The following is a 24,096-nucleotide window of genomic DNA, read 5'->3' as shown; positions in this document are numbered from 1 at the left end:
ACGTACTTTCCTGACGGTCGAGTTTTTTTTTTTTCGCGTAGTCGTTTTTACTAAGCTTTACCTAATAATTAATCCATACTATATTTCACTCTGGTACAAGAAATGCGATGTAAGATTCGTAAGCAGAAATTAAAATCATTATCGTCGATTTAATTTCTCAATGTTCTAATGAATAAACGGAGCATTTTCTGCAGCATCGAAATCTTTGAATTGAACAAAATTATATTGATTTCAGTTGCGGCTCTGGTTTTCCGATTACTAGCTACGTGTTCACCGAGCGAACGAAACACCGTGGTCCAGTCGCGAACGGAGTGGTGGACATTAATCGGACGGTGTTTACCGTCAAATCATTCAAGCATTTCGCGATCGATCGCTCGTAAAACGCCCGAGTCGCTGCAACAAGCGACCAGCATGTCGATATAATTCCACCTGATGAGAAAGAGACCTTTACGTACCGCCTCCATGTTTTTGAAAGAGAGAGAGCAAGAGAGAGAGAGAGAGGGGGGGGGGAGAAAGAAGAAGAGTAAGGAAGAATGAATGGAAGAGTTGTTTGGAGTTATAGGAGAAAGGCACAAGAAAGGAAAAGCTTGACTGAAATAATGAACTGCTCGTTGTTTCGCGAGCGCATAAAGATAACGCGGCGTGTAAATTTATATTTCAATTCCGTAGAAGACATTTTCGTTCTTAAAATCTTTTTTTTCCTTTCGTACCCAAATTGCCATGTATTTCAATAATCTAAAATGCCAAAGAATATTTAGTAGAAAAATGTAAATGAAGAAAAGTAAATCGAGATCAATCAATTAATATTAAGAACGGCGTTTAAAATGTCAAAGTAATAATGATGTAGGAGGAGCAACACTTTACCAAAGTGGAAGGAAAAAGAAGAAAAAAAGATGGAAAAGATGGAAGGATAGAGGGCGGAGTAAGAATGGACACTTCACCAATGATGAACTAGAGAAAAGACAAAATGTCTGGAAGCGAAGCAAAACGGAAGAAACGAGAGAGGGCGGAGTAGAAATCGCAAGTGCAGAAGTGAAGAGGGGAGAAATATGTGAAAGAGAAGACGAATGGATACAACGGAAGGAAGGAGATTGTCAGCAGGTTGCGAAGGGCACAGAATGACTAAAGGAACTAGGAAGAAGCTAATAGTAGATCACTGCTGCACTCGCTCCATTCTTACGTATTTTACGCGCGCGCAGGCGTGAATGCTCCTTCTTATATTACACCATTGCAACGACAAGGAGTGCTTCTATTCTGCTGCATCCGAATGACAAGGATAGGAAAGCAGTACATGGAGTTTGAACTGGTGTGCGTCTTCTCGTACACGCTAGAGCAGTATTGAGAGAAAGATACAGAGAGGGGAGTAGAAGAGGGAGCGAGAAAGCGAGATTGTAAAAGGGAGACAGGGCGAGTCAGGACAGAAGAATAGGGGTGAGAAAGAAAGAGAGAGACAGGAAGACGGCACGGGAGAATCGTGCTCCAATAAAACGAACGGAGACCGGAGAGTGTGCTCTTATCGCCTTGTGCATGTGCACTGGTGGAACATGTAAACCACAGCGTGTATAAACGAAGACGTGCAACGTACACGTGAAACTATACACATGCGTAATCGCTCGTATGTTACACAAAGAAGGAGAGAGAGAGAGAGAGAGAGAGAGAGAGAGAGAAAGAGCTATATCTCACCAATAAGACCTAGGCAAGAGAGCTATTTGTAATGCAATAGTGAGAGCTAGTGGGGAAAGGAAGAGTGGAGGAAGAGAGCTAGTGGTAGGTGGTGGACTCCTGGTGGGGGAGAAAGAGCAAGTAAGAGAGAACGGGAGATAGACAGATACGTGAGGAGAGAGAAAGAGAGACAGAGGTAGAGAGATGAAAAGAGAAGAGGTGGAGCAAGGGTGTGCGAACAAGAGAGAGAAAGGGAGAGAGAGGCAGAGAAAAGGTGCCACTCAACATAGAGCCAATACCACGATCGCTTTACAAATAAACTCACGGACTCGCAAAACCTCTTCCTCGATGCAGAATATAACGTCGGGAGCAAAGAGAAACGCGCTTTTCGGACCCTCAACCCTTTCTGGGGGTCTCGTAAATCTACGGGGCCCACACCTGGCCTCTTCTTTGCCACTACCACCCGCCACTATTACAGCTACTACCGCGCTATCACCATCGTCGTCACCATGACCACCACTACCGCCGCTGCTCGCCGTCGTGGTTGTACTCATTCGATACACGTTAGAGTATCGCTGATGTACCACCACTACAACGAATGAGTTAACCACCACTACCGTCGCCACCTCCTGCCAACCAACTCTGCCTCTCTTCGCGCTTACCTAGGACAGAGAAAGAGAGAGCGCGCGCGAGAGAGGGAGAGTGAGAGCGGGAGAGTGAGAGAGAGTGAGAGAGGTAGAGAGTGAGAGAGGGTCCCGGCTTTGCGCAAAAGTTACGACGGAGCGAAGAGCAGTGAGACACATCGCGGAGACCGGAAGAGAACCCTCTCTCCCTGAAGAAGTCCTCCGATGTAGAGAGAGAGAGAGAGAGAGAGAGAGGGGATAAAAGAGGAGGGAGAGAAAGAGAGAGGATAAAACAAGAAGAAAGAGAGGGAGAGAAAGATAGGTAGACAAAGAGAGAGAGGGAGAGAGAGAAAGAGAGAGACAACGAACACGCGCGAAAAACATACGTCGACTCCAATCGAGAGTGTCACCGCTTGTGCGCGCGGGAGTGCGATACGGACCATCACGAGGAAAACTGACAACGTCGTTAAGTGTCCTCTTCGTTGTTCGCCGCGTGTTCACATTGCGAGGACACGTGGTAACCATACCGGTCCTCCTACTTCCGGATATCCTATCGGGAGTGCACCGATTCGCGATTGGATCTCCTATAATTACCTGAAGCCTCTCAAGTGATCTCGTCGCAAAGCGCAAATCTTCACGATTGCGCATTGATGTATTATCAATACTTCAATTGTTGTAGTGATTAATTCGGAAAACAATAGATGTACCTCCTGCTGTGACAAGTGCTTCGTCTTCGCGTGTAATCATCATTTTCCATAGATACAAGAAATAAAAGAGATTTAAAGAATAAATAAGTAACTTCATTCTACTGAGAACTTTGTTCTTTAGAAGTTCATTGATCTTGATTATGACCGGTTGTTGGCGGAAAACAAATACAAGGAAGTAAAGGAGTGAAAAAGGAATAACAAGAAGAAGAGAAAGAAGACCAAGAAGAAGAAAAAGAAGTGGAAGAAATTAAGAGAAGAAGCCTCGAAACTGAGAGCAGGACTCGCTGCACGCTCGCCACTTACGTACCAGCAAGAGCGGGCCGCGTTGTGTAAGAGCTGAAAGTAAAAGTTGAAACCGTCGACTTCAACTCACGGGAGCGCGTATTGCGCGCGCTAAAATTCGATCTTGCCTCCTGTAGGCTGGGTACCACCGAATATCTCTTGCCTCTCTCTTTCTCTGCCCGTCTTTCTCCGGTGACTTTCCCATTTTGTTCTACCTCCCGAAGAGAGAAAGAGGGAGAGAGAGAGAGAGAGAGAGAGATACGAAAACAGTGAGAGTGTGTATTCGTGCGTGCGTCCAGATTCGCATGATCGCGGATTCCCCTGCGGCGCCCTTGACGAGAAGCTTCGCCGATGCGGAGGATCTACGTGTTCCGAAGAAGTCGAAGAGGGCGTGCTAGGGAAAGAATAAGGAGAGAGAAGAGAAGAGGAACGGTGCTCCGTTTCATTGCGTAACAACGTTTTCTAGTCCGCTACTTCGCGAAATACACTCGCGCGTGGTATTTCGTTCGCACGCTCGCGTTTGAGGAGGTGTATCGGCGCGTGCAAAGGTAATCGCGAGTCTTTTCGTCATCGGATAGTTGGACCCGGGATCGCGAAAACGCGAGTGATTGAGCCTCGGTCGCGAGCGACTCGGCGCTGACAACGAAAAAGAACGATGGAAAGTGATCGGTCCCGCGCGCGTTTCACTCCGTCCAGCGCGAAATGCGAATGTTCAAGGTCACAGTCGTTGGTATCCCACCGGTAATTCATTTCCGGAGCCGCTAGAGAGTGGTCTTCATCGTCATCGTCTACGTCGTCAACATTATCATTATCATCATCATTATCATCAAGTGGCATCCCGGTAGCACCACCACCGTGGAAGGACTCGACGTGCGGTATTCGCGTGCGAATTTAACCTGTCTCTCTCTCTCTCTCTCCCTCAGTTCACGATCGACAGCGCGCTCGCTTTTACCTCGCCGCCTCGTCCGGGCGCAAGAAGTTTCGCAAAAGGGATTACAACACGCAGAAGAGAAAGGAGACAGACAGACGGAAAGGGAGACGCGGAAGGGAAAAGGACAGCGAAGAAAGAGAGAGAGACAGTTCGAGACGGAGAGGGAGAAAAGGAGGAGAAGCAAGAGAAGGAGGAGGAGGAGGAGGAGGAGGAGAGGAGAGGAACAGACCGCGATACGACAACCGTGTGCGCGAAAACCGCAGGAGGAGGACGCGGATTTCTCGCCGCCGCGCGGAGGACAAGAGTCCTCGCGACCGTCGCGTGGTTCGACGACGAGGACAAGGAAGACGTCGACGAGCGAGCCGAGAGAAGAGAGGCTCGCTCTCTCGGAACGAGAGGAAAGAGGCGGAGGACAGACCGCGATAGCGAAGGACGAGTCTGAAAGACGATCCGGATGTGGCGAGATCTACTCGCTTTCCGTTCTCCCGCTGCTCTTCTGCCGATCGTCACGGTGCGTCGCGCCGCACGACGACGACGTTGAATTTACGAAGGAGCCGCCGGAAATTTGATAATCCGCGACGAAAGAGCATACATTTGAACACGGGGAACCGCTCCGCGGCGGCGTTCGCTGGGGACACGCGGCCGAGCGGAATTAAAAGTGCGTTTAAAAAGGTTAGCGGAATAAAAAAGGCGCGCGCGCGAAAGGATAAGAGAAAGGAATAGGAGCCACCTCCGAGTCCTTGAGAGTACCCAACGGGTAAAAGTGCCGCGCGCAGAGCCAGCCGGTTGACCCTGGGCAGTCAACGGAGCAGACCCCGTTGGAGAGAAAAAAAAAAAAAAAATAAAAGTTCTCCGTCATCATCGTCATCGTCGTCGTCGCCCTTTACCGCCGTCGTCGCGGACGTCGTCAAGGATCGTTCCGTTCCGGGCTGACGAATCTCTCTCTCCACGGCGAATTTCCGCGAGTCGAGTTTAGATGATCTAAATCGAGGAAGCGCGGATTGTACGTAGTGTGCGTGCACAATACTTGCGTTGCGTGCATGCGTGCGTGCGGTGCGAGCACAAAACCACGTGTGTGACATCGCGCAAGCGAGCGCGAACAGGAAAGCAGCGAGACGAAACGCGATGACGAGGAGGATCGTGAAAAACGGCTGATTGCGAACAATCAACGACGACATCCTCGAAGACGGCGCATCTTCCTGTTTTCGATCGATTCGCCGCCGATTTTCGTTCCTTTCCGTTGAGACACCATGTGCTGTTGCGCGAGGAACGCGTCCACGAGTGTAAAGTGATTATACAAAGTGCCGGGTATTATCTCGAGCGTGCCTCTCTCGCGCACGTGCCTCTCTTTCTTTCGTTCGACGTTACCGCTATACTGATCTGTTTCTCTCGTGTCTAGTGATTGTGATCCATACCGCGAAATATCAATGTACGTCACGTGCTCGCAGCGTCGTCCACGTCGCCGATGTCACGGGATCTCGGCTGGTCGTCGCCGGCTCGCAAAGAGAATGTTTTTCACGTGACTCGACGAGATAATCCCGTGGGATACATACTACGTCTGGTTGCTCACCCTGGATACCGATCGCACGTTAGGCAGCGAGTGCAGTAGTAGAAAAAGCACAAGGTGAGAAAAATTTATACGACCGTCCTCTCGAAATTCTTCTCTTTAAATCTGAATCAGTGAATATAGTCACTAATTACCCAGTGGCACACTTGGCACTGATAATCGGTGAAGTTCAACTAAAAAAGGAACAATGTTTGAGCATTATATAACTGAAATACTGATATTTGCATGTTAATTTCAATCTTCCAATATCATATTCATTGAATTTAAGCACAAAACAAGTAGTTAGTTAGATCACATGATAAAGATTAGCTAGATTAGAAATCTCACATTTAATTCACTGATTACCAGTAGCGTACTTGGCACTGATAACAGTGATTATCCACTGATTCAGATTTAGAGAGTTTGGAGTGGAATCTCACTCTAAAGAGTGAAAATTGAGCCAGTCTTGAAATGGAGCGACTCCATTTTCGATCTTTAAAAGTGAGATGACACTCTTCAGCATGAAATTTACTCCGAAAGTTTAGAGAGTAATTTAAAAGTCATTTCGATTCGATTATGTTACGCTCTTTCTTCCCGGGAATCTCTGTTCTCGCGGAGACCGAATTCACGACTGACGCATCTCTTTCGTCGATCGCTAATTAATTACGCGATCGCTGCCGATCGCCTTGATCGCACCCGGTAAATCAGTAGTCTGCTGCAAAAGGTGATTTAGAGATTAACACGTTCATTGCCACATGCAACGTACGACACGTTTGTTTCTCAGTGATATATTCTACGTTTATGCTGGCGGCCGAACCTGGCGTGAATAATCGACAGGTGCTATAAATGCTTGCCGATAAGCGCAGATAAAAAGCCTATAAGTTTGTTTTTCACGCCAGTTATGACTTGCTGACTATAATTGTGGCAAAGAATAAGTGTGTTAATTTTACCACGTTCAGTGAACGACTCGGAATACGTCGTCCTGGTATGTGGAATTCTACAGAGACTCATTACTCCAAAATTGTTTACGCAAACAAAACAATTCCAATCCGATGATTCTGTACACAATTACTGATGCATAATATTCCAATAGTACATCAGTATACAGAGATTAATAAAATGAGGCAAAAAGGGAGGTATATAATTAAGAAGAAATGCGTTACGATATAGAGAATTAAAATTACTTCTACTCGATCTTTCTATATCGCTCCGTATTTCGATGGAGTTGTTCTCTTGCGGTGCTAGTTCGGCGCGTTCAAGCGAGGGTTAAGGATGATCGATGATGTAATGTTGACATAAGTGTTGGAAAATGTTTGCAGTCACTTTTACGGATATGATACGATAAAGTGAAAAGATACAGGTATTGATCTGTGACGATGATCGGCGTTAATCGCGCAAGAACGCGACGATTCTTCAGTACCTCCTTGCATTTTTCGTTATTTATGCCATGGATATGAATTTTCGTTCGTACATTACATGACGCAACGTGGTAGGTACCACCTAATCCTAATTATTTCACTTATCGTCAAGACTTATGTTATTTTCTATCTAAATGAAACGGTGAAACTGCTAGCGATAATGAGGCAATTGTCGCGGTTGTGAACTGACATTCCATGCGATTGGATGCAAGAGGCGGTGCAAATTAATGCGGCAACATAATTGGTAGTAAAAACGACGGCCAGGCCTAACGTGTAACGAGAGACAGGTAGATAGATCGCAGCAAACAGCGCTGACAATGGGAAAATATGATCGGCGGAACCACGAAACGCAAATGACATAGTTATTGTCGTCTAAAAAACTGTTCCAGTTTCCGTTTGAGAGACCACGCTAAATTATATAACGCACAGGAATATATGTAACATATAATGTAACTAAACTCATTAAACAGTAACTACACCAAGCCAACGAAGCGTGAATTTTTATTGCTTATCACACCAGCAGCTATCTTTATTATTTAATTAAATATATATATATATATACGTTTATTTTATTTCTAATATCTCGCGGAGAAACTTTTTGCCGTCAGTGAAATATAATGAGCGTAATCGTAGAGAATCTTTCCAGTTGCGCAATTCGATGAAAAGACGCGAGAATTATTCAATTACATTAATAGGGTCGCGAAAAATTTTTTTATTAATACTTGTTTATTTCTGGTACTTAATTTTTTTTAAAGGCACTTTACTAATACATGTGTTTACGCCAAATACATGTTTGGCGAACAAACATGCTATATCGACGCTTTTATCGCCGATGATTCATACGTACGGAAATTTTGAAAATACTCGACTGCATTTTGACCCCGTCGTTGCGATTATTTTAAAATTGTCTCGGGAACAGGACAAGTATGAAAGCAGGAAAAACAGGAAATGAGTAAAACCGTCCCTGCAGCAAATAAAATACGTTAATATCGTACGTCGTAATAGGTAGCCGTAAACTCTCTTGCGAGAGACGTAGGAGACGCGGGAAGGCAGGAAAACTTCTTCTGAGCATATAATAATTCAAGTTCAGCGGCGCACCATGGTCGCTATGTGGACGATTGTTGTGTAACCGTTTCAAAAGAAAAAGACAAAAAGGAGAAGAGGAAGGAAAAAAAAAGAAACGACGAGCCGCTCCTCTCGCAGCATCCAGTGTGGTCATCAATAGCGTGGAATGACGAATCAGAGAGAAAAAGCGATCTCTTGTCAAGGTCGCGTATCGAAAGGTGCCTCCGCGTTCGCTATTTCGCATTCATCTTGCCATTATCTCGCGGACGAGAGCTCGCACGGCGCGTTCTTACGTAGTCCACGAGCTGTACAGAGTGTGCATCGACGCGAGTATATACCGCGAATACAACAACGAAATATCACCATCTCGGAGCCCCGAAAGGTGAATCAGTCGAAATTTCGTGTTCCCGCGACTTTTTCCTCGCGCCACATCACGCGCGCGTCGCTCTTTTCTGGATACGACAATAATCGCGCCGCGAGAAAGTTTCTTTGGTAAGCAGCAGCTGATGCAAGTACTCCTTTTTCTAAGTTACGCGTGAAAATTTCGTTTGCCCAAATCCAGCATCGCTATGAAAAAATATTTACTTAATTTTGATTATCCAAATTCTTTTTGACAAAAATAAGGAAATAGCATTTTGTGACTCAAACGTTTATCACTTATTATATATTTTTCTACTTTTACCTTCATTATTATTCTGGATTATTATCTCTTGGGAATTCTCTCTATTTTATTTCTTTATATAATTCATGTAATTATATAATTGTAAATTATAAAAAAGGAAAAATAAACGGGCAATGAGAATCAAGCGCGGTAATATTAATTAATTCTTTTCTTCTTTAAATTATTCTAGAATTTAAACGTTTCGGCTTCATTCCGAGCCATCTTCAGCGAGCAAGGCTACTGGCAGAATAAATAACCAGGGATAATTATATAATTGTGTCTTTATCCTTCTGATATATATATATTATTTCTAAAGTAAAAAATTTTTAAATAACAATAGATTTTTAAGTTTATGAAATTATCTCTTAAATGAAGCGTAAAGCATTCAAAGAAAATAAAAAAAAAGCTAATTTTTCTGAGTAAAACCGATGTTGCAGCTGATAAATTTTAATGCTTACAGGCGTTTAAGATAAATCGCAAATGAGTTTCCTCACGTTAATTAGCGATAGCTTGCTACGGAGTCATTCGCACTACCGTCTGCGCGAATAAATTTGACTATGTCAACCGTTCGATGTCGCTAAACTATACATCGAGAACCTAATTCGCAACGGAGATTTATGGCCGAATCATTTAACGTGCGACCGCAAACATTTGACGATAATTATTTATGCCTCCGAATACATTCCATCGTTACTCTCCTTAAATTTGCTGAAGCCGTTTTGCAGAGATGTCCAACCGGACGTGCAATTACCATGTTGCGCGTCCATGAGAAAAAGATGAGCGAAAAGAGTATCTCTGTGCCAGACAATTATGAATAATTAATATCCTTTTGCGTTTGCCAATTGAAGAAGGAAAATATTGCGAACGCGTCAAATGTTGCACGTAACATTTCTATAGGAAAGAATTCTTTCAAACAGTAATGCCCAATTAAAACTCTCTCCTTTTTATAATCACAAAATAATTGTTTACATTCGAATGCCATGTCAATCAGCACTGAATCTCGCCAATTATTTTACAATTTATCATGGAATTTAATTTGTCATTATTGATCAATTTAATTAATATTTTTCAAAAAATTTTCAATTGCTAAGTAATCGGAGCAAGGTAGAAGTAGGTTACAAGATTATTGCAATTAATTAATGAGATAATAAATAAATGATTTTGTAATCTGTGATATTATCGCACGCGATGTACAGCGCATCTGATACGCATTGATATCATCAATCGATATGGAAAAAAATTGGAATAAACCATGAAATGAATAATATTCGCAAAGTTAAGTTATTCCTGTTAATGACGGATAATAACCTGTTAGATCAAATACGGATTTAATTATTAAAGAAGTTTCCACTCATTTTCAAGGAAAATGCTATTTTTAAAACGTTCGCGAATAAACGGAATGCACGTGGATTTATTATCGTAGCGTTTATCAATGAGTCTATTGAGAATTCTATTATCGTTGCTTGATGTCATTAACGTGAATATCGCGAGATAAGTGTAATCCAGATAAACGACCAAGTGTTAATAGGATATTCGTAAACCTCTTATCGATCTCGGTATCGTTTTCCGCGTTTCCAAAACAAATGTTCATAACGCTTGTGCAATCTTTTCTTTAGATAGTTACGATTAAAACAGTAATTAATGCCCGTTTCGATGTTTAATTTTAATCTCGGTTCAAGTAACTCTTCATTTTTTTCTAGTTCTAAGAATGAGAAGAGTAAATTAGACTGAGATTAAAGTTAATCTTCATTAGTAAAAACGGGCATTAACCTCTTAAGATTATACATGTCTCAGATGAATACAGTGTTATAATAATTCTTACTAAATTGTGGAATAAAAACGTGACACTCAACAAATATAAGATAAAGGGAAAAAAAAAAGATAAAATTCTAAGTAAAAATGATATCCTACTTGCAGCGCGAATTGCGTCAATTCATCTTGAAAGAAGACAATGCACTTTTCTTCGTGCTTCATATTTTCGCTTCGTACTTTTCCATCTTCCACGGTTCGTCCGTTCCCTTCTCAGGCGTTTCTTCTTCGCGTACGCGATAAGATGCTTATTAAGACGCGCTATTCCTGGCATGCGAGGTTCGGATTGGCCGAACGGTGCGTTAAATGAAGTTGCAATTAAGAGAGCTAAAAGCCACTCGGCCGACTATGCCTTCTCAAGGCCTCGGGCCTCGCCAGAGCGTACTTCCGCTTCTGATTAGCTTCCTCTTTTCCCACATCGTCCTCGCCGAGCTCGCCTTCCCTCTCTCCTCACATCCTCCTCCTCCTCCTCCTCCTTCCTTCATCCTTTCTCTCCTTTTTTTCTCCCTTTTTCCCTTCACATCTCTCCTCGTAGTCTCTCTTTATCTCTCGGCCTGTGCCTTATCTCGCACCGTGGGAATCCGCGCGTGCGATTCGCGCCGCGAGGGAGGAAGTTCTTATTCCCGTTTCTCGCCAAGGTGCTTCTCTCTTTTCGCGTCTTCGCGATCGATCAACCTGACGCGACGTGACTTTGTTTCCGCGGATCCACACTTGTTGATCCTACCGAGCTGCGTTTTTATATCTTACCAGTCTTATAGTCTAATCGTCGTAGTTGAGAATTACAAAAAATTTTGATATTACTCATTATTGAAGGAATAATTAATCGATTACACGAGTTTGATTGAAAAATTTTAAATAATTGAGAAAATAATAATTATCACATTTATTGTAAATAATTATACTGAATCTTAGAAATTAATCAATTATAAATATTTCTATCTCTCTCGAGTATTAACGTTTAAAATAGATAAATCATGATTGCATTCTTATAGGAGTAAGTACACTGTTAAAAATAAAACGTTAAAACGTATAATGGACTTTCTGAGATATGCAAAAATGTTACAATTAACATTTTTTTGTACAGTGTTAATTTTAACATTTTTGCATGTCTCAGAGAGTCCACTGTACGTTTTTCAGTTAAAATAAACACTTTATTTTTATCAGTGTAAATTGTCGCGTAATTGCTGCACACGACGGAATGACGTTTGATTTTTATTTTTAGAATTCCTCGAGAAATTTTCCATCAAATAGTCAATCCGATTATTAGACACATATGACGGTCGAATGCTTGCGCAATATCGACCTAATGCGGGTGCGGTTATGACGTGTAGATACGTAGGACGATACTTTATCTGAATCCACTAGATCGATGGGGACATATTCGACCTAACGGTATGTAATGCGGAGCGGTTTGCATAAAGTAGCACAAAGTTGCAAGTTTACGGACGCGAATAAATTTACGTGCATAATACTCCCTGTCTACGCTCGGTGGCGTGTAGAATCGCGGGCAAAGGTGTCGGTTTGTTATAACGCATCAGGGAATCTAGTATATAACTGTCCGGAAAAGTTTTCCGACCATTTCATGTTCAATCGGTAGGATGCCAACAATTACTCGAAAGCGAGTAAATAACGTTTCCGAAAGGTCCAAAGTTACGGAAGTCATTTCGCTGTGGCCATGAGATCCCACTGTCGGTTGCTTTATTTCGTTGCAGTGAGAGACAAATTCGAGGTGATTATTCATGACTGTCCAAAGATTTTTCGTTACGGGAAACTCGTTAGTAGATCACAAAGGAACCTGGGGAAATGACCTTTCTATTATGGTTACCTTCGTCGCGTGTAATAGCAAAATTAGCCGTGAAAATCGATGTGCGAGCGAACGTGGATAGTTATCACTATGCATTTGTCGATCCACCGAAGGGAATTTAATTGAACGAGCGCAGTCCATTATTGTTCCATTGCTGTATCGAAGTGCATTAGAATCTGCGTGACATTTATCAACGTGACACAAATCGATGAGTCCTTCATAATGAATAATTATGATCATGTCAAGATATAATTCGCTTTTTCAGTCGTCGGAATTGAACAGGCATTATCAGATCTTCTCAGATCTTTGCAAGCAATCTATATAAGGAAATGCGTATCTAGCTGATAAAAAAGTAAAGTGCAGCTCGGCATAAAAATTGCACACTTGGGATTGAAAATCTCCATTTTTAAATACATCTTTCCGTAATGTGAATGAAAAGAATGGTACATACAGATTTGAAAATATAATAATTTTATTGAACTATCAAAATAATTATGTAGAATGCTTAAGCGTCAATGCTGCAAAAAGTTTTAACATTCTAGCAACCGGTTTGAGCGTCCTACATAATTATTTTGATGATCCATGCAAAATTATTTTCAAATATGTATCTAGCTAAATTTTAAAATACTTCAGCAAAACTATTCTTTTCGTGTAGACTAAAAATTTAGCTGATTACAAATCTACGAAAATAAGTTTTGTTAAACTATTATAAAATAATTACGTAGGACATTCAAGATATAGTTGATAGAATGTCAATACTTTTTACAGCATCGCTCATTATGTTTGAGTATTCCACACTGAGAAAAAAAGCTGTTACCTTGACTAAATGCGTTTAAGTCGTAATGATAATTTAGTTCAAGTATTTATATATTTAAGTCAAATATACGTGAGTCACGTCGACGAAATCTTGTAACTTAAAACATGTTATTCGTTTAAATTAACAAATATTTGCTCGACCGCCCGGTTCGTGACCGCTGCATTTACTTGGATCAACTAATATTTTTTTTCAGTGTACATAATAATTTGGACAATCCGACAAAATTATATTTAAATTTATATCTAGCTAAATTTTAAGATACTTGAGCAAAATCATTCTTTCTGTGTACATACACCCCGTTTTAACACGAGAAAGCAAGAAGGAAAATAATTTCCGATCCAGATACAATGCTCGCTTGAACATCGGGTTAAGAACTCTTCTACCAATAATCCGCCGGACGGCGATTAAGGATTCGGAATTCACTGTTTTCCTCGCGTTTACTAAATGGCCACGGCGGCTTGCGAAAAGCGTGACTTCAACGATTTAGGACGTTAGGCGAAAATGTTTCGTTCGCCGCGTATACTTTCACCTGTGCCGAGTCGTGCCGAATTGGCAGGTACGATTACGACGGCCGATGAAATTTCCGCCGATTGTACGAAATACGGTTGTTTGCGTTGTACTATCTTAAATATTACGTCTCTAAATGAGCTTCGTGCGCAACGCGCCGTATTGCTTATCATAGTTTGTAAAGAAAGTTTCAAACATTCCACATCAGTCCGTTCTCTACGTGATCGAGTAAACCCGTCTGCTTGGACGTGTCGCAACCTTGAAAGTTTGGCTCGGGAGTCTTGTAAAATCTCTTACAGTTTCGTAGCAGTCGATCGTTTATCATGTGCCATTCCATGCGCAATCTGCTCGAGCTTGAGTAACTCGTCGATTAGTATTTAAATGGAACAAATGATTTAGCTTTTCTTTTTCATTACCAACTGTTCTTAATTTCTTTTTTCTTTTGCTACTAATTTTGTTTTTAAAAGCATAATATAGTATATCTTGTAGGAGCTAAAATGAAAATGTTAAGTTTATACAATATTTCAACAATTTGACAAGAAAAATAATAAAGGAGGAGCGAAATCTAAATTATGATTTAATTATTTCTAAAGACATGTTTTACAAATTAAATATCATACGTATTAAATTGATTAGAGACATTAATCGATATCCGTCGGCAGTGAAACCTGTTGCATATTGGCACAAGAAATACGTTTCAGCGTGATACCAAATGCACAGCCAATAATATAAATTGAAATGATACATGGGAAGAGATTTGCATCCTACAACTCATATCCCACGCACGTAGAAGAGCATTGTTTGAATTTATTTCCTAGTTGCTTAACACCCTGCTTTTGGCCCTACGATGTTACCAAAGAGATAAATAAATTTCGAAATCTAACATATATCTTATCGCTTTCACGAAAAGACTAGTTAGCCACCAGCGTTATTACGTAATCGAAAAGTCATATACTTATTTCTCAAGATTATAGGCGACTCAAGAGCGTAGTTATTTTCGGCATTGTTCAATGGCCGGTTAGTACAAAGGTAAACGTCAAAAATGAAAGGGTTATCGTAATTCGGGCGACGTCGAACATTTATATGCATTCCATGTAGACGCGATATTACACGAGCGTAATTTCGCCACCGGAATATTACACAATTTTACAGCTTGGCGAATGTGCGGCTGGATCCCGTGCTCGGCGTCGCGGATCGTAACAGAAAATTATCGTAAAGTCGGGCGCGGAATCGCATGACGGGAGAGCCGCTCGCGCCCACGCGGTGCAGCTCGCGAGAAAAACATAATCGTTCCTCGCCTCTCTTACCGCAGGAAAGCTTGCGTAGCGATACGCGAATATAACGTATTATATACGTGGCTACGTACGGTACGGTCGCCTCTGCACCTCGCAGGTACACGACCGGCGCGGCGCGGCGCGGCAGCCGCCCGGCTGGTATTTTGCCCGCTCGTTTCTGGGCCCGTTCTGGGGCTCGTGGCGATTGTAAATCTCGCGCTCTTGCGGGCCCCCGCGGGCGGCTCGAGCATATACCGCGAGTAACAGCACGAGTAACAGCGGCCCCGCGAGTACCTACCTACCTCCGCCAACCCTTTCTACCTTTCCTTTCACTTTCATCTATCGCGAGGCCCCAGCTCGTATACATTCGAGGCCCCTTTGGGACTCGCTCGCTCGCTCGCTCGCCGCTGCCGCCGCCAGCTTGTTACACGCCTCCGTAACGTACCCGTACGCGACGCAGAAAAAAGGATTGTATTATTGAAGAAACGGTAGCTATGGGGACCGAGTCCCCGCGGTCGATCCTATATGAGTACCTAACGGGTGGAAAAATTCATCGAGCTTAGCTTTCTCCCGCGTTTCTTCGCGCTTCTCTCCTTAAACAGTTTCTGCGAGAAACGACGAGAACGTTAATGATATTTTACACAGTATTTCTCAATCTTGATAAATATCATTCTACATTATATGATGGAAAAATTGCGGAAGTATTTCGGCGAATAAGATCAAGTAGCGAGATAGATTAATGTATCTCCCGGTCCGCGTAATATGTTTTCTCAGACTTAAAAGAGTCGTGTAGAGAGCACGTCTCTGCGTGGAAAACCTTTATGAAGATCATTATATTGCGCGCGCGTAATAGCTCCAACATGGATAGGTTAGTAACGAACGAGCGAATTGATGTATGCCTTTAAGAGAGCATTGCTTATGAGATGCTGAAAAAGATGCGCTTAACCGTTAAGAAAATAAACACGCTATTACTCGGCACGTTCGTAACCGCACATCGTACGTAGTTACGGCTGTTCACCATCGGAGTTTTCTCTGAGCGTATAGTCGTAATCCCGCTCGCATTAGGAATTTCGCACGAAAAATTATTCCCTACTCACGTGGCAATTAACTCTCTATCGCTTATAACTTCATTCGCTTCTGTTTAAATTTAAATACCTAAACCTGTACCTGTCGAACGGGATTCTCAAAAACTATTTTCTTTTTCGCATTTTTGTGTTCGGCTTTACATTTCATAACAACTATACTGACTTGTCTCAATTATATTTTTTTTTTTATTTATTTGTAAATGAGACTATTAATTTTTGACAACTTTGAAGATTTGAAAGAATTCAAATTTTTGAAGCTAACTCCAAACTTTCCAAAATATAAGGTATTTTGAAACTTCAAGTTTTAAAATTGTTGAAACTTTGAAGTATTCTGAATTTTCGGAGTTAGCTTCAAAAATTCGAATTCTCGCAAAGCTTTGAATTTTCGAAGTTGTCATGAAAAGTAACAGTTCTAATTCGGAGTAAATGATTCGGAAAAGAAAGATTAAATATTCAGTAACGAATGGATGTAGACCGCACATCCTCGAAGTTACATTCTCTCGTTACGATCTTTGTCGGTACACTGTGTTCGTAACGTATGACGCATTGGGGCGATGCGCATCGGGGAGGACTGTAATTTCGAAGTAACGACTTGCGCTCAGATGTTGTACCTACGTCTCTATTGTACATGGCATGAAATACAGCCGGTCGAGAGGTCGAGCCTTTCGTACGACAGTGAAAGTGTCCCAATTTGAGAACAGAGAAAGAGTTCACGCGGTGCTGCCAGTTAACACAGCGTACACTCTTTACTGATACACCTCAACGTTTCAACACATTTCATTACGAGCGCATAAATAATTGGCGACGAGAATTCGTATAAGATACGTTTACCTAAAGGAACGTGCTAATCATCACGGTATGTCATATTAAAATTAATAGGTGTAATTTTAAATGGGCAAGCAGAATCGAAGACAGGAAAATGATAAGTAATAATGTTGAATAATAATTTTTAAATAATATTGATAAAATTAATAACAGTAACAAAGTTAAAGAAGCATACAAATTCAGCCTTTTTATTTAATGTGTTTACTCTTATTAACTTGTCATAAGTAAGATATTATTAAGATCGATATCTTCTTACTATTAATACTATTTTAATACTCGAGATATTAATTTGCATTGCACACAAATAACAGTGCTAATTAACCTTGAACAAACCTTGATAGAACTATTATTTAATCATTGAATTAGATATATAGGTATATATCGTATATGCATTTAGATCAATGTTAATGAAGATATGAACAATCGGAATAATTAGCATTTTAATGTGTTCTACACTTATCTACATGAGCATTTGCTTTTAGTTTAACTACGGTTCCGTTTTGTAATAATACGTTCCAGTTGCAATCAGTGTTTCAATTAGGCAACGGGTAAAAACCAAAGATTTGCACACTAATTTGTACACCAATGTTTAAATGTATGATAATGTTCGTTTATGTAAATTAAAAATATTTTGACAAAATTACCGGGCGAATAAGAAGAAAGCGCTTTGCAATCAACTATAATCATAATTTAGTTTCGCTGTGAGCGCGATTGAGATTCTACGTCACTATCGTATTATTTATTACGTTACTATTTAATTGTTTAATAGCTATAATATCGTTGCAACTATTAAAATTAAACGTAGCGAAGAATCCATATTATTTAGAATTTCACTTCCAAAGTCCGTGAGAGAAACTTGCGTTCACGCGCCGCGTTCTGCAGTGAAATAAATCGCGCGCTCGAATTATGAAACAAAAATGACTCGTTTGTGTCGCCGGTAATCTCCTCGGTTTCCTCGACTTCCTCGCGCGTTTTCACCCGCACATCCGAATGGCCGTTCGCGGAGGCGGACTTTCTTGCTTACGTGTTCGCTTACGTACAGCTCGACGCTCTCGTGTATACCTAACTGCCAACGTAATTTCTCCTTCGCCATTGTTACTCTTAAACGATCTCGCAATCGTCGTCTCGCTCTTGTGACATGCTAATCATCCCCAGAGCTTGTTACGTCGCGCCGCGGAACGGGCGACCCAGATAAAGAATTTCATTTCGTTTTCGATAACAGTCGTTCATTTCTCGCGATCGAAGCTTTGCGAAAGTTTTTGCGATCGATTAATCTCATTAATCGAAAGAAAAGTTTAGTTTTGCAGCAATTCGTGAAAATTGATGTACGGCATGTCAACGGTAATTTATTAATTTTTGAAATAATTCGTTACTTATAATACATGTTAAATGTGCAAGATTATACATTTATTTTCATAATATACATAATCGGAATAAAAGAATTTAACATTTAATAATTTCACATTGATAACTTTATTAACAATACTTCAAAATTTTTGCCGATCACTTAATACATAATTAAAATATGTAATTACTTGCACAATTCAAAATTAAAATTTATTTATTCTCGCATTTCAATGAAAGCACAAGTTTATTTTAATTTATATTGGCAATATTGGCAATTTAAATGCATGACTGTGACGTTCCGACTGATTAGCCAAAGCTGCGGTAAAAATGGTTCAAAATCCATTATTGATTCTTAATTCCAAGAACAAGATCCTTTATCAACATCTTAACAATAACAACTTTGCTATACTTATGCATCATATCGAAATGCAATCAACTGCATGTTAACAAAACAAGAGAAAAATAACTTATATAAGATTCTTTTAAATGAATTCTTATCTTCATGTATGCGACTAGTATTATCACTTCATTTACAGCCGAAAGTAAAGTGGTTTTTAAAAATTTTTAACTGAAATTTTATGAACTGAAATCACATATCACTAATAAAAAACGGATCTTTCACGATGGGTAATAAAAATGTAGAAATTTTATTTTTTTAATAGAGCATTTTTTATCATATGCAATATTATATATTGTAGTCTGCCATTTGCAATCCTTCAAACTTTATTAAATTGAAAACGCACGCTAAAGAAGACTGTTCGTTTCGTAGATTATGCTGCTATTCTTCGAGATCGCTGAAATTTCACATAGTTCTAGTCGTACCTCTTTCTTTTTCTTTCTTTGTAATGACATTACTTTTCAATTGTTACTTTGTTTAGCACTTGAGAAAATGCTTTTCTACACGGAGAGAATTTTCTTTTAAAATTTACCCTGAAAATATGGTGATTGTGGTACAATACAATATTTTAAAGATTTTTACCATGCACTTTAGTAAAACTGATCAAACTTATTTTATACTTTATTGTAGTTTTATTAATGAATGAGAGAGATTTATATTAAAATTCTTCGAAATACACACACACCAATGTTGTCCCACGACTGCCATATTTTCAGGGTAAATTCTAAGAAAAAATTCTCTAGAGCGCGTTTAATAAATGGCAATCTCTCTCTCTCTCTCTCTCAGGAATAAATAAAAGACTTGCCACTACTAGTGACACTTTTTGAACACGGTGGACGTTGGCGCGTTCGCATACTCAGGCGCGAATAGAGCGTGAGCGCGTCGAGAAGCGCGTGCGTTTAGTGACAAGTCTCCACCCACGATATGAGATCATTGCGATTACGTAAGTGTCCAGCGCGCGGTGTGTGTGGACGAGCGTAAAAGTATCGTGTGGCATACCGTTCCGGTGGACGTTATGCGCCGCTGTTTTGCCGATGCAGTCCTTCTACGCTGCAGTTGAATTTCGCGAGAAAGGGAGAAATCGCGGCGCGTGCGGAGAATTCGCCAACGGCATTTTCTGGGAGCGGTATCGACGAACGACTTCTTTCCCAAAACAGATTTCGGTGCAAGGATACGGTGCAATATAAAAAATTTTCAGATTTCGCTTTACCAGATATCTCCACGTGTGAGAAATTGATATTGTTCGCCAGAGATATCTACGTATCGCGTATATATACGTGATGATCGCGAATGGCTTATCCGGGATTTCTTTCGCGTAACGGAATGCAAATTGCAGGATGATAATATCTCACTGAAACATAATTGGCATGTTAATATTCTAACTACGTTTAAATGTTACCGCGAATTAATTATACAGTGCGCAAGCATATCTTGTTAAATTTGTGCGCAATTTGAAAGGATTATATGTACGGGTGTGGTGATGCGTTCATAACAGAATATGCAGCACTTTTTCTCGCCTTCGCTTATGTAACATCCTTATATGGCTAACAGAAGTTACATTCAATACGTTAGCGAAATGAAGAACAGTAGCTGCGCTATTCGAGAAAATTTTCGGGAAAGAATAACAGACATTAAAATCCATAAACAAAGGGAGGAGCGAATAATTTGAGAGATTCTGTATTCCATGTTATTTTAAAGGAGTTAGTTGTAATTCCATTAGAAAAGTAAAGGCGCGATGAGGGGAGGATCGCGAAAGATGAAGTTGCACAATGATTGAAAATGTCCACGTAACAAGTCGGAAATCGTCGCTAACCGCCGCGACAATCCCGTCACGAGCGATCAAGCGCGAATGAACAAACGAACGATTGAAAAGCTTAGATTATCCCGTAGAGATCTGGTCAGGATTTTATCGATTCTCTCAGGCGACTCCTGATCGATATTGATCGAAGATACCTATGTGTCTTCCGCAATGACGATTGGTGCGATTAGGCGAATCTGTAAAGGAAGAACACCTCGCAACGATGGAAATAGGAAATTATCCAAGGCTGCCACGCAGCATAACAGAACTGCCTGATTAGCTATGTAGATGAAAGTCACGTTACGATTAAAGTGCGACGGCTATCGCGTTAAACGATCGTATGGAATTCCATACAAGTATTCTGCGTTGTGCTTCCGGTGATGGTGAACAGATATAGCGAGCTCATTACTCACGATGGAATCGATTTTATTTAAAAAAAAGTATAGTAATGTTAAACTGACATTAACGATAGAAAGCGATTTTTGTTACAAAAATTTCTAAAATGAAAAAGTGATGATTTCTAGTTTTGCTATTTTCAAAGATTGGACTCTCAATAGTTTCGTTCTTTAACTCCTGTTTCCACCAATGTGGATTAACATTACCTTCAGTTCAACTCATTTTTTATCTTTTTCTAATTCTTATAACTGAAGAATTAGTTAAACCGCGTTAGTTAAAATTAAATTACATTGGTCTGAGCGGGCATTACTGCTTAAGTTTTTCTGTGTGTCACCATAAGAATTAGAAAAAGATTAGGAATAAATTAAACTGGAATTAAAATTAATTTCCATTGAGGGGAAATGAGTATAAGAGTAACTTTAATTATGCACCGTATCATGCATTTATAATTATATTGAACTTAAGGTCTAGGAAACGCGTGAAAGACAATCGGTGCATTTACGTCACAGTTTCCCATCACATAAGGAATCTAAAAAGTATCTTTATTTTTTCAACGTTCATTAGATTTTTATATATCGTTCAGTTATTATATTTCTGATTTCTTCCCAACGTTAACTTGGAGGGGCATTTTTCCGAGAAATCGAAATGCATTATTAACATAAATGCGAAAGAGAGCGAGAGTTCTTACCACGAAACGATCTTCACTCACATGCGGACATACCTTGTTTCCGCCTGACTCACTTACGGCAAGGCCACGCCAAAAGCGGCGATCTTAGCCGTATTAAAATAACACTCGCGAGGCGTTCCCGAGGTGGAGAATGTAAATGCAGCGTGAGAAGTTGCTCGTATAGAGCGCGATGAGAAAAAATTCATCTACATCTTCCGATTTCTACTGCGACTTTGGCGTAGCTCTTTTTGCATCTCCTATGTGTATTAAAAGCCACATCAACTGCTTTAATAACGATGCTTGTCGTTAACAGTAAATGCGATGTCAGAAAGTTACATAAATAATACTTGTTCTCTCGCGTAACGAAATGCATTCGGCATAAAACGGATAGCTGTTTAATATTAGAAAAAACGACAATAATTGATACTTCCATAATTTATTGATTTATTTACGTTCATAAAGTGTACAATTTTACTCTATCGATAGTTCCTGAATTTCCACTACTTATGTAAGTTCGAGGCTGAATTATGCCTTACACAGAAATTGAAAGATTTAGAGTAGTTTCTATTAAAATAAGTCTTAAAATGAGTGAAACAGCAAGTATTACCTGTTATTCCACCTTTTTCTGTCGAAATATTTTTTCCTGATTTTCCTGAAAATGATCAAATATCCCCGCGCAACCAAAGACCTTGTCGAATTTTCGTTGCCTATACAAGATGAAATTTCATTTCAACAAAATACATTGAATGCACAGAGCGTGCCCTTCACGTATCCGGAACGCTGCACGTCCGTCAGACGGGAAACTGCATAGCGGCAGCGGACGACGACGAGGAGGAGGAGGAGGAGGAGGAAGGAGGAGAAAAAGAAGGAAGGAGAACCGCGGAAAGGGGGATAAAACGAGCGAATGGAGAGAGGAAGAGCGAGAGAGGGATGCGGAGAGGCGACACGGGAGACGAGGAGATCGTTCTTGCGTAACGCGCGCGCGTGCACGCGTGTCCCTCGCGTACGTTCGGACGCGACGTGGGTGTATGTAGATCTAAGTAGCGAAAGGTCATCCGTTTAATAGTTCCCGATCGCGCGCGTACAGGCCCCGGAGATCGGATCGCCGCGGATGACTAATCCGCGGCCGTAAGTGCCCGTCAGGCGCGGCGCGTGCATCTCGCTGCGCAGTAAAAGCCGCTGCAGTTGACGAGCCCGCTCTTTGACATTGAGCGCATCCGAATCTCCAGCGAGCGGCTAGCTGCTGCTGCTTCACCGTCACTCCCATTTCCACTCTCACGCGTCGCGCGCGTCGTCCGTTTAGGCGTGGGCGGTTTAATGTGAAACAGGACGTCTATGCAACGGAACCGAACAGTTCGATCGTTATGCAATCGCGACTGTATTTTCGATGACTTTTTCAAATTCACATTTCTTCACTCGTCCTTTCTCGACAAGGTAATATTTTATCATCGTATTTCTAAATCCGACTTGATTTCTCAGGCAAAATTCTTTTAAGCAGAATCAGCAAAGAGAGATTTATGTAATGTATATATATGAGTCAGAGTTAAATGCGCTTTTCCTGGAGTCACAGAGGAATTAAGGAACGAATCAGATCGTTTAAGACAAAATTATTTATAATTGATAGAGCAATTATTAATGTAATGTACAAAGTTCGTACAAAACGCTAATTTAATTTACATTTACACGCACGCGTGTGATCCTCTGAGGAAAAAGCGAGGAATTGTCGTTCGCATTGGGAATAGAGACGAGATAGGTAACTTCCGGGAATAATATAAGTTTATAGTAAACACGATGCGGTGCGGCGGACGAACGAAAGTATGCCTCGCAGGATGGTAATTACAATTTGTGAGAACGCGAGCGCCGCGCTTATCCGGTAATTTGCGCGGATAGTAGGAGCGTTTTACCTGCGTAGTCGTGGTCTTTACACGTAATCAAATTACTCGTTTTATGGCATGATTTATGTAACTCGAGCCGGCGCGTCGTCGATGTGCACTTTTTCTCCGCGTGCAAAAGTCACGAATTCGTCACGACGAAAGCGTTATCGCCGACATCTCGCAAAAGTGAGTCCGAGAGGCAGCATCCCAGTATAGGGATTGAAACCGATATAATATCAAGCTCAGTTCAGATTTCGATGATACAGACGTACGAGAAAACTAATCTGCATGTTTGTTTGTAATAGTAGAATTATTTACCGGAATTATATCTTTGAAGTCGATTTTTTTTTCGCGACCTCGAGTTAATATTTTTTTTTAACCTTGATCTACTCGAATCTAATTGTCCCAAAATGTCATTAATTCTCTTACTGTGTTAATAATATTTTATTTAATAACTTTTTTTCCGATATTTCATAACTTTGTCTATTAATTTAAGATCTTTTTTTCTGTAAAAAATTGTTTACTTTTTAGAGCTTTTTTATTATCCAAACGATATGACAGATAATTTGGACAGAGCAGCGAGATTAATACTATCAAGAAT

The 24,096-nt window shown here is 40.8% G+C and overlaps 2 protein-coding genes across 3 annotated transcripts in view; one reads left to right on the top strand and one right to left on the bottom strand.

Moving 5' to 3' along the window:
• The window catches only part of LOC108761414 (uncharacterized), a 69,997-nt gene extending 67,428 nt beyond the window's left edge, over positions 1-2,569 (bottom strand). For both annotated transcript variants that reach the window (XM_018507932.1, XM_018507933.1), the window contains exon 1: positions 1,988-2,569. In XM_018507932.1, coding sequence (XP_018363434.1) covers positions 1,988-2,216 — 229 coding nt within the window. In that variant the 5' untranslated portion in view covers positions 2,217-2,569. The remainder of the gene's footprint in view (positions 1-1,987) is intronic.
• Positions 2,570-2,598: 29 nt separating this feature from the next.
• ken (zinc finger and BTB domain-containing ken and barbie protein) overlaps positions 2,599-24,096 on the top strand; it is a 35,790-nt gene continuing 14,292 nt past the window's right edge. Inside the window, 1 exon segment of the mRNA XM_018507926.1 lies at positions 2,599-5,829. The gene's annotated coding sequence lies outside the window, so the exon portion shown is untranslated.

Source organism: Trachymyrmex cornetzi, unplaced genomic scaffold (genome assembly GCF_001594075.2).
Source record: "Trachymyrmex cornetzi isolate Tcor2-1 unplaced genomic scaffold, Tcor1.1 scaffold248, whole genome shotgun sequence".
Lineage (NCBI taxonomy): Eukaryota > Metazoa > Arthropoda > Insecta > Hymenoptera > Formicidae > Trachymyrmex > Trachymyrmex cornetzi.
Note: the sequence above shows the minus strand (reverse complement) of the source record. Positions and strands in the feature narration are given on the sequence as shown.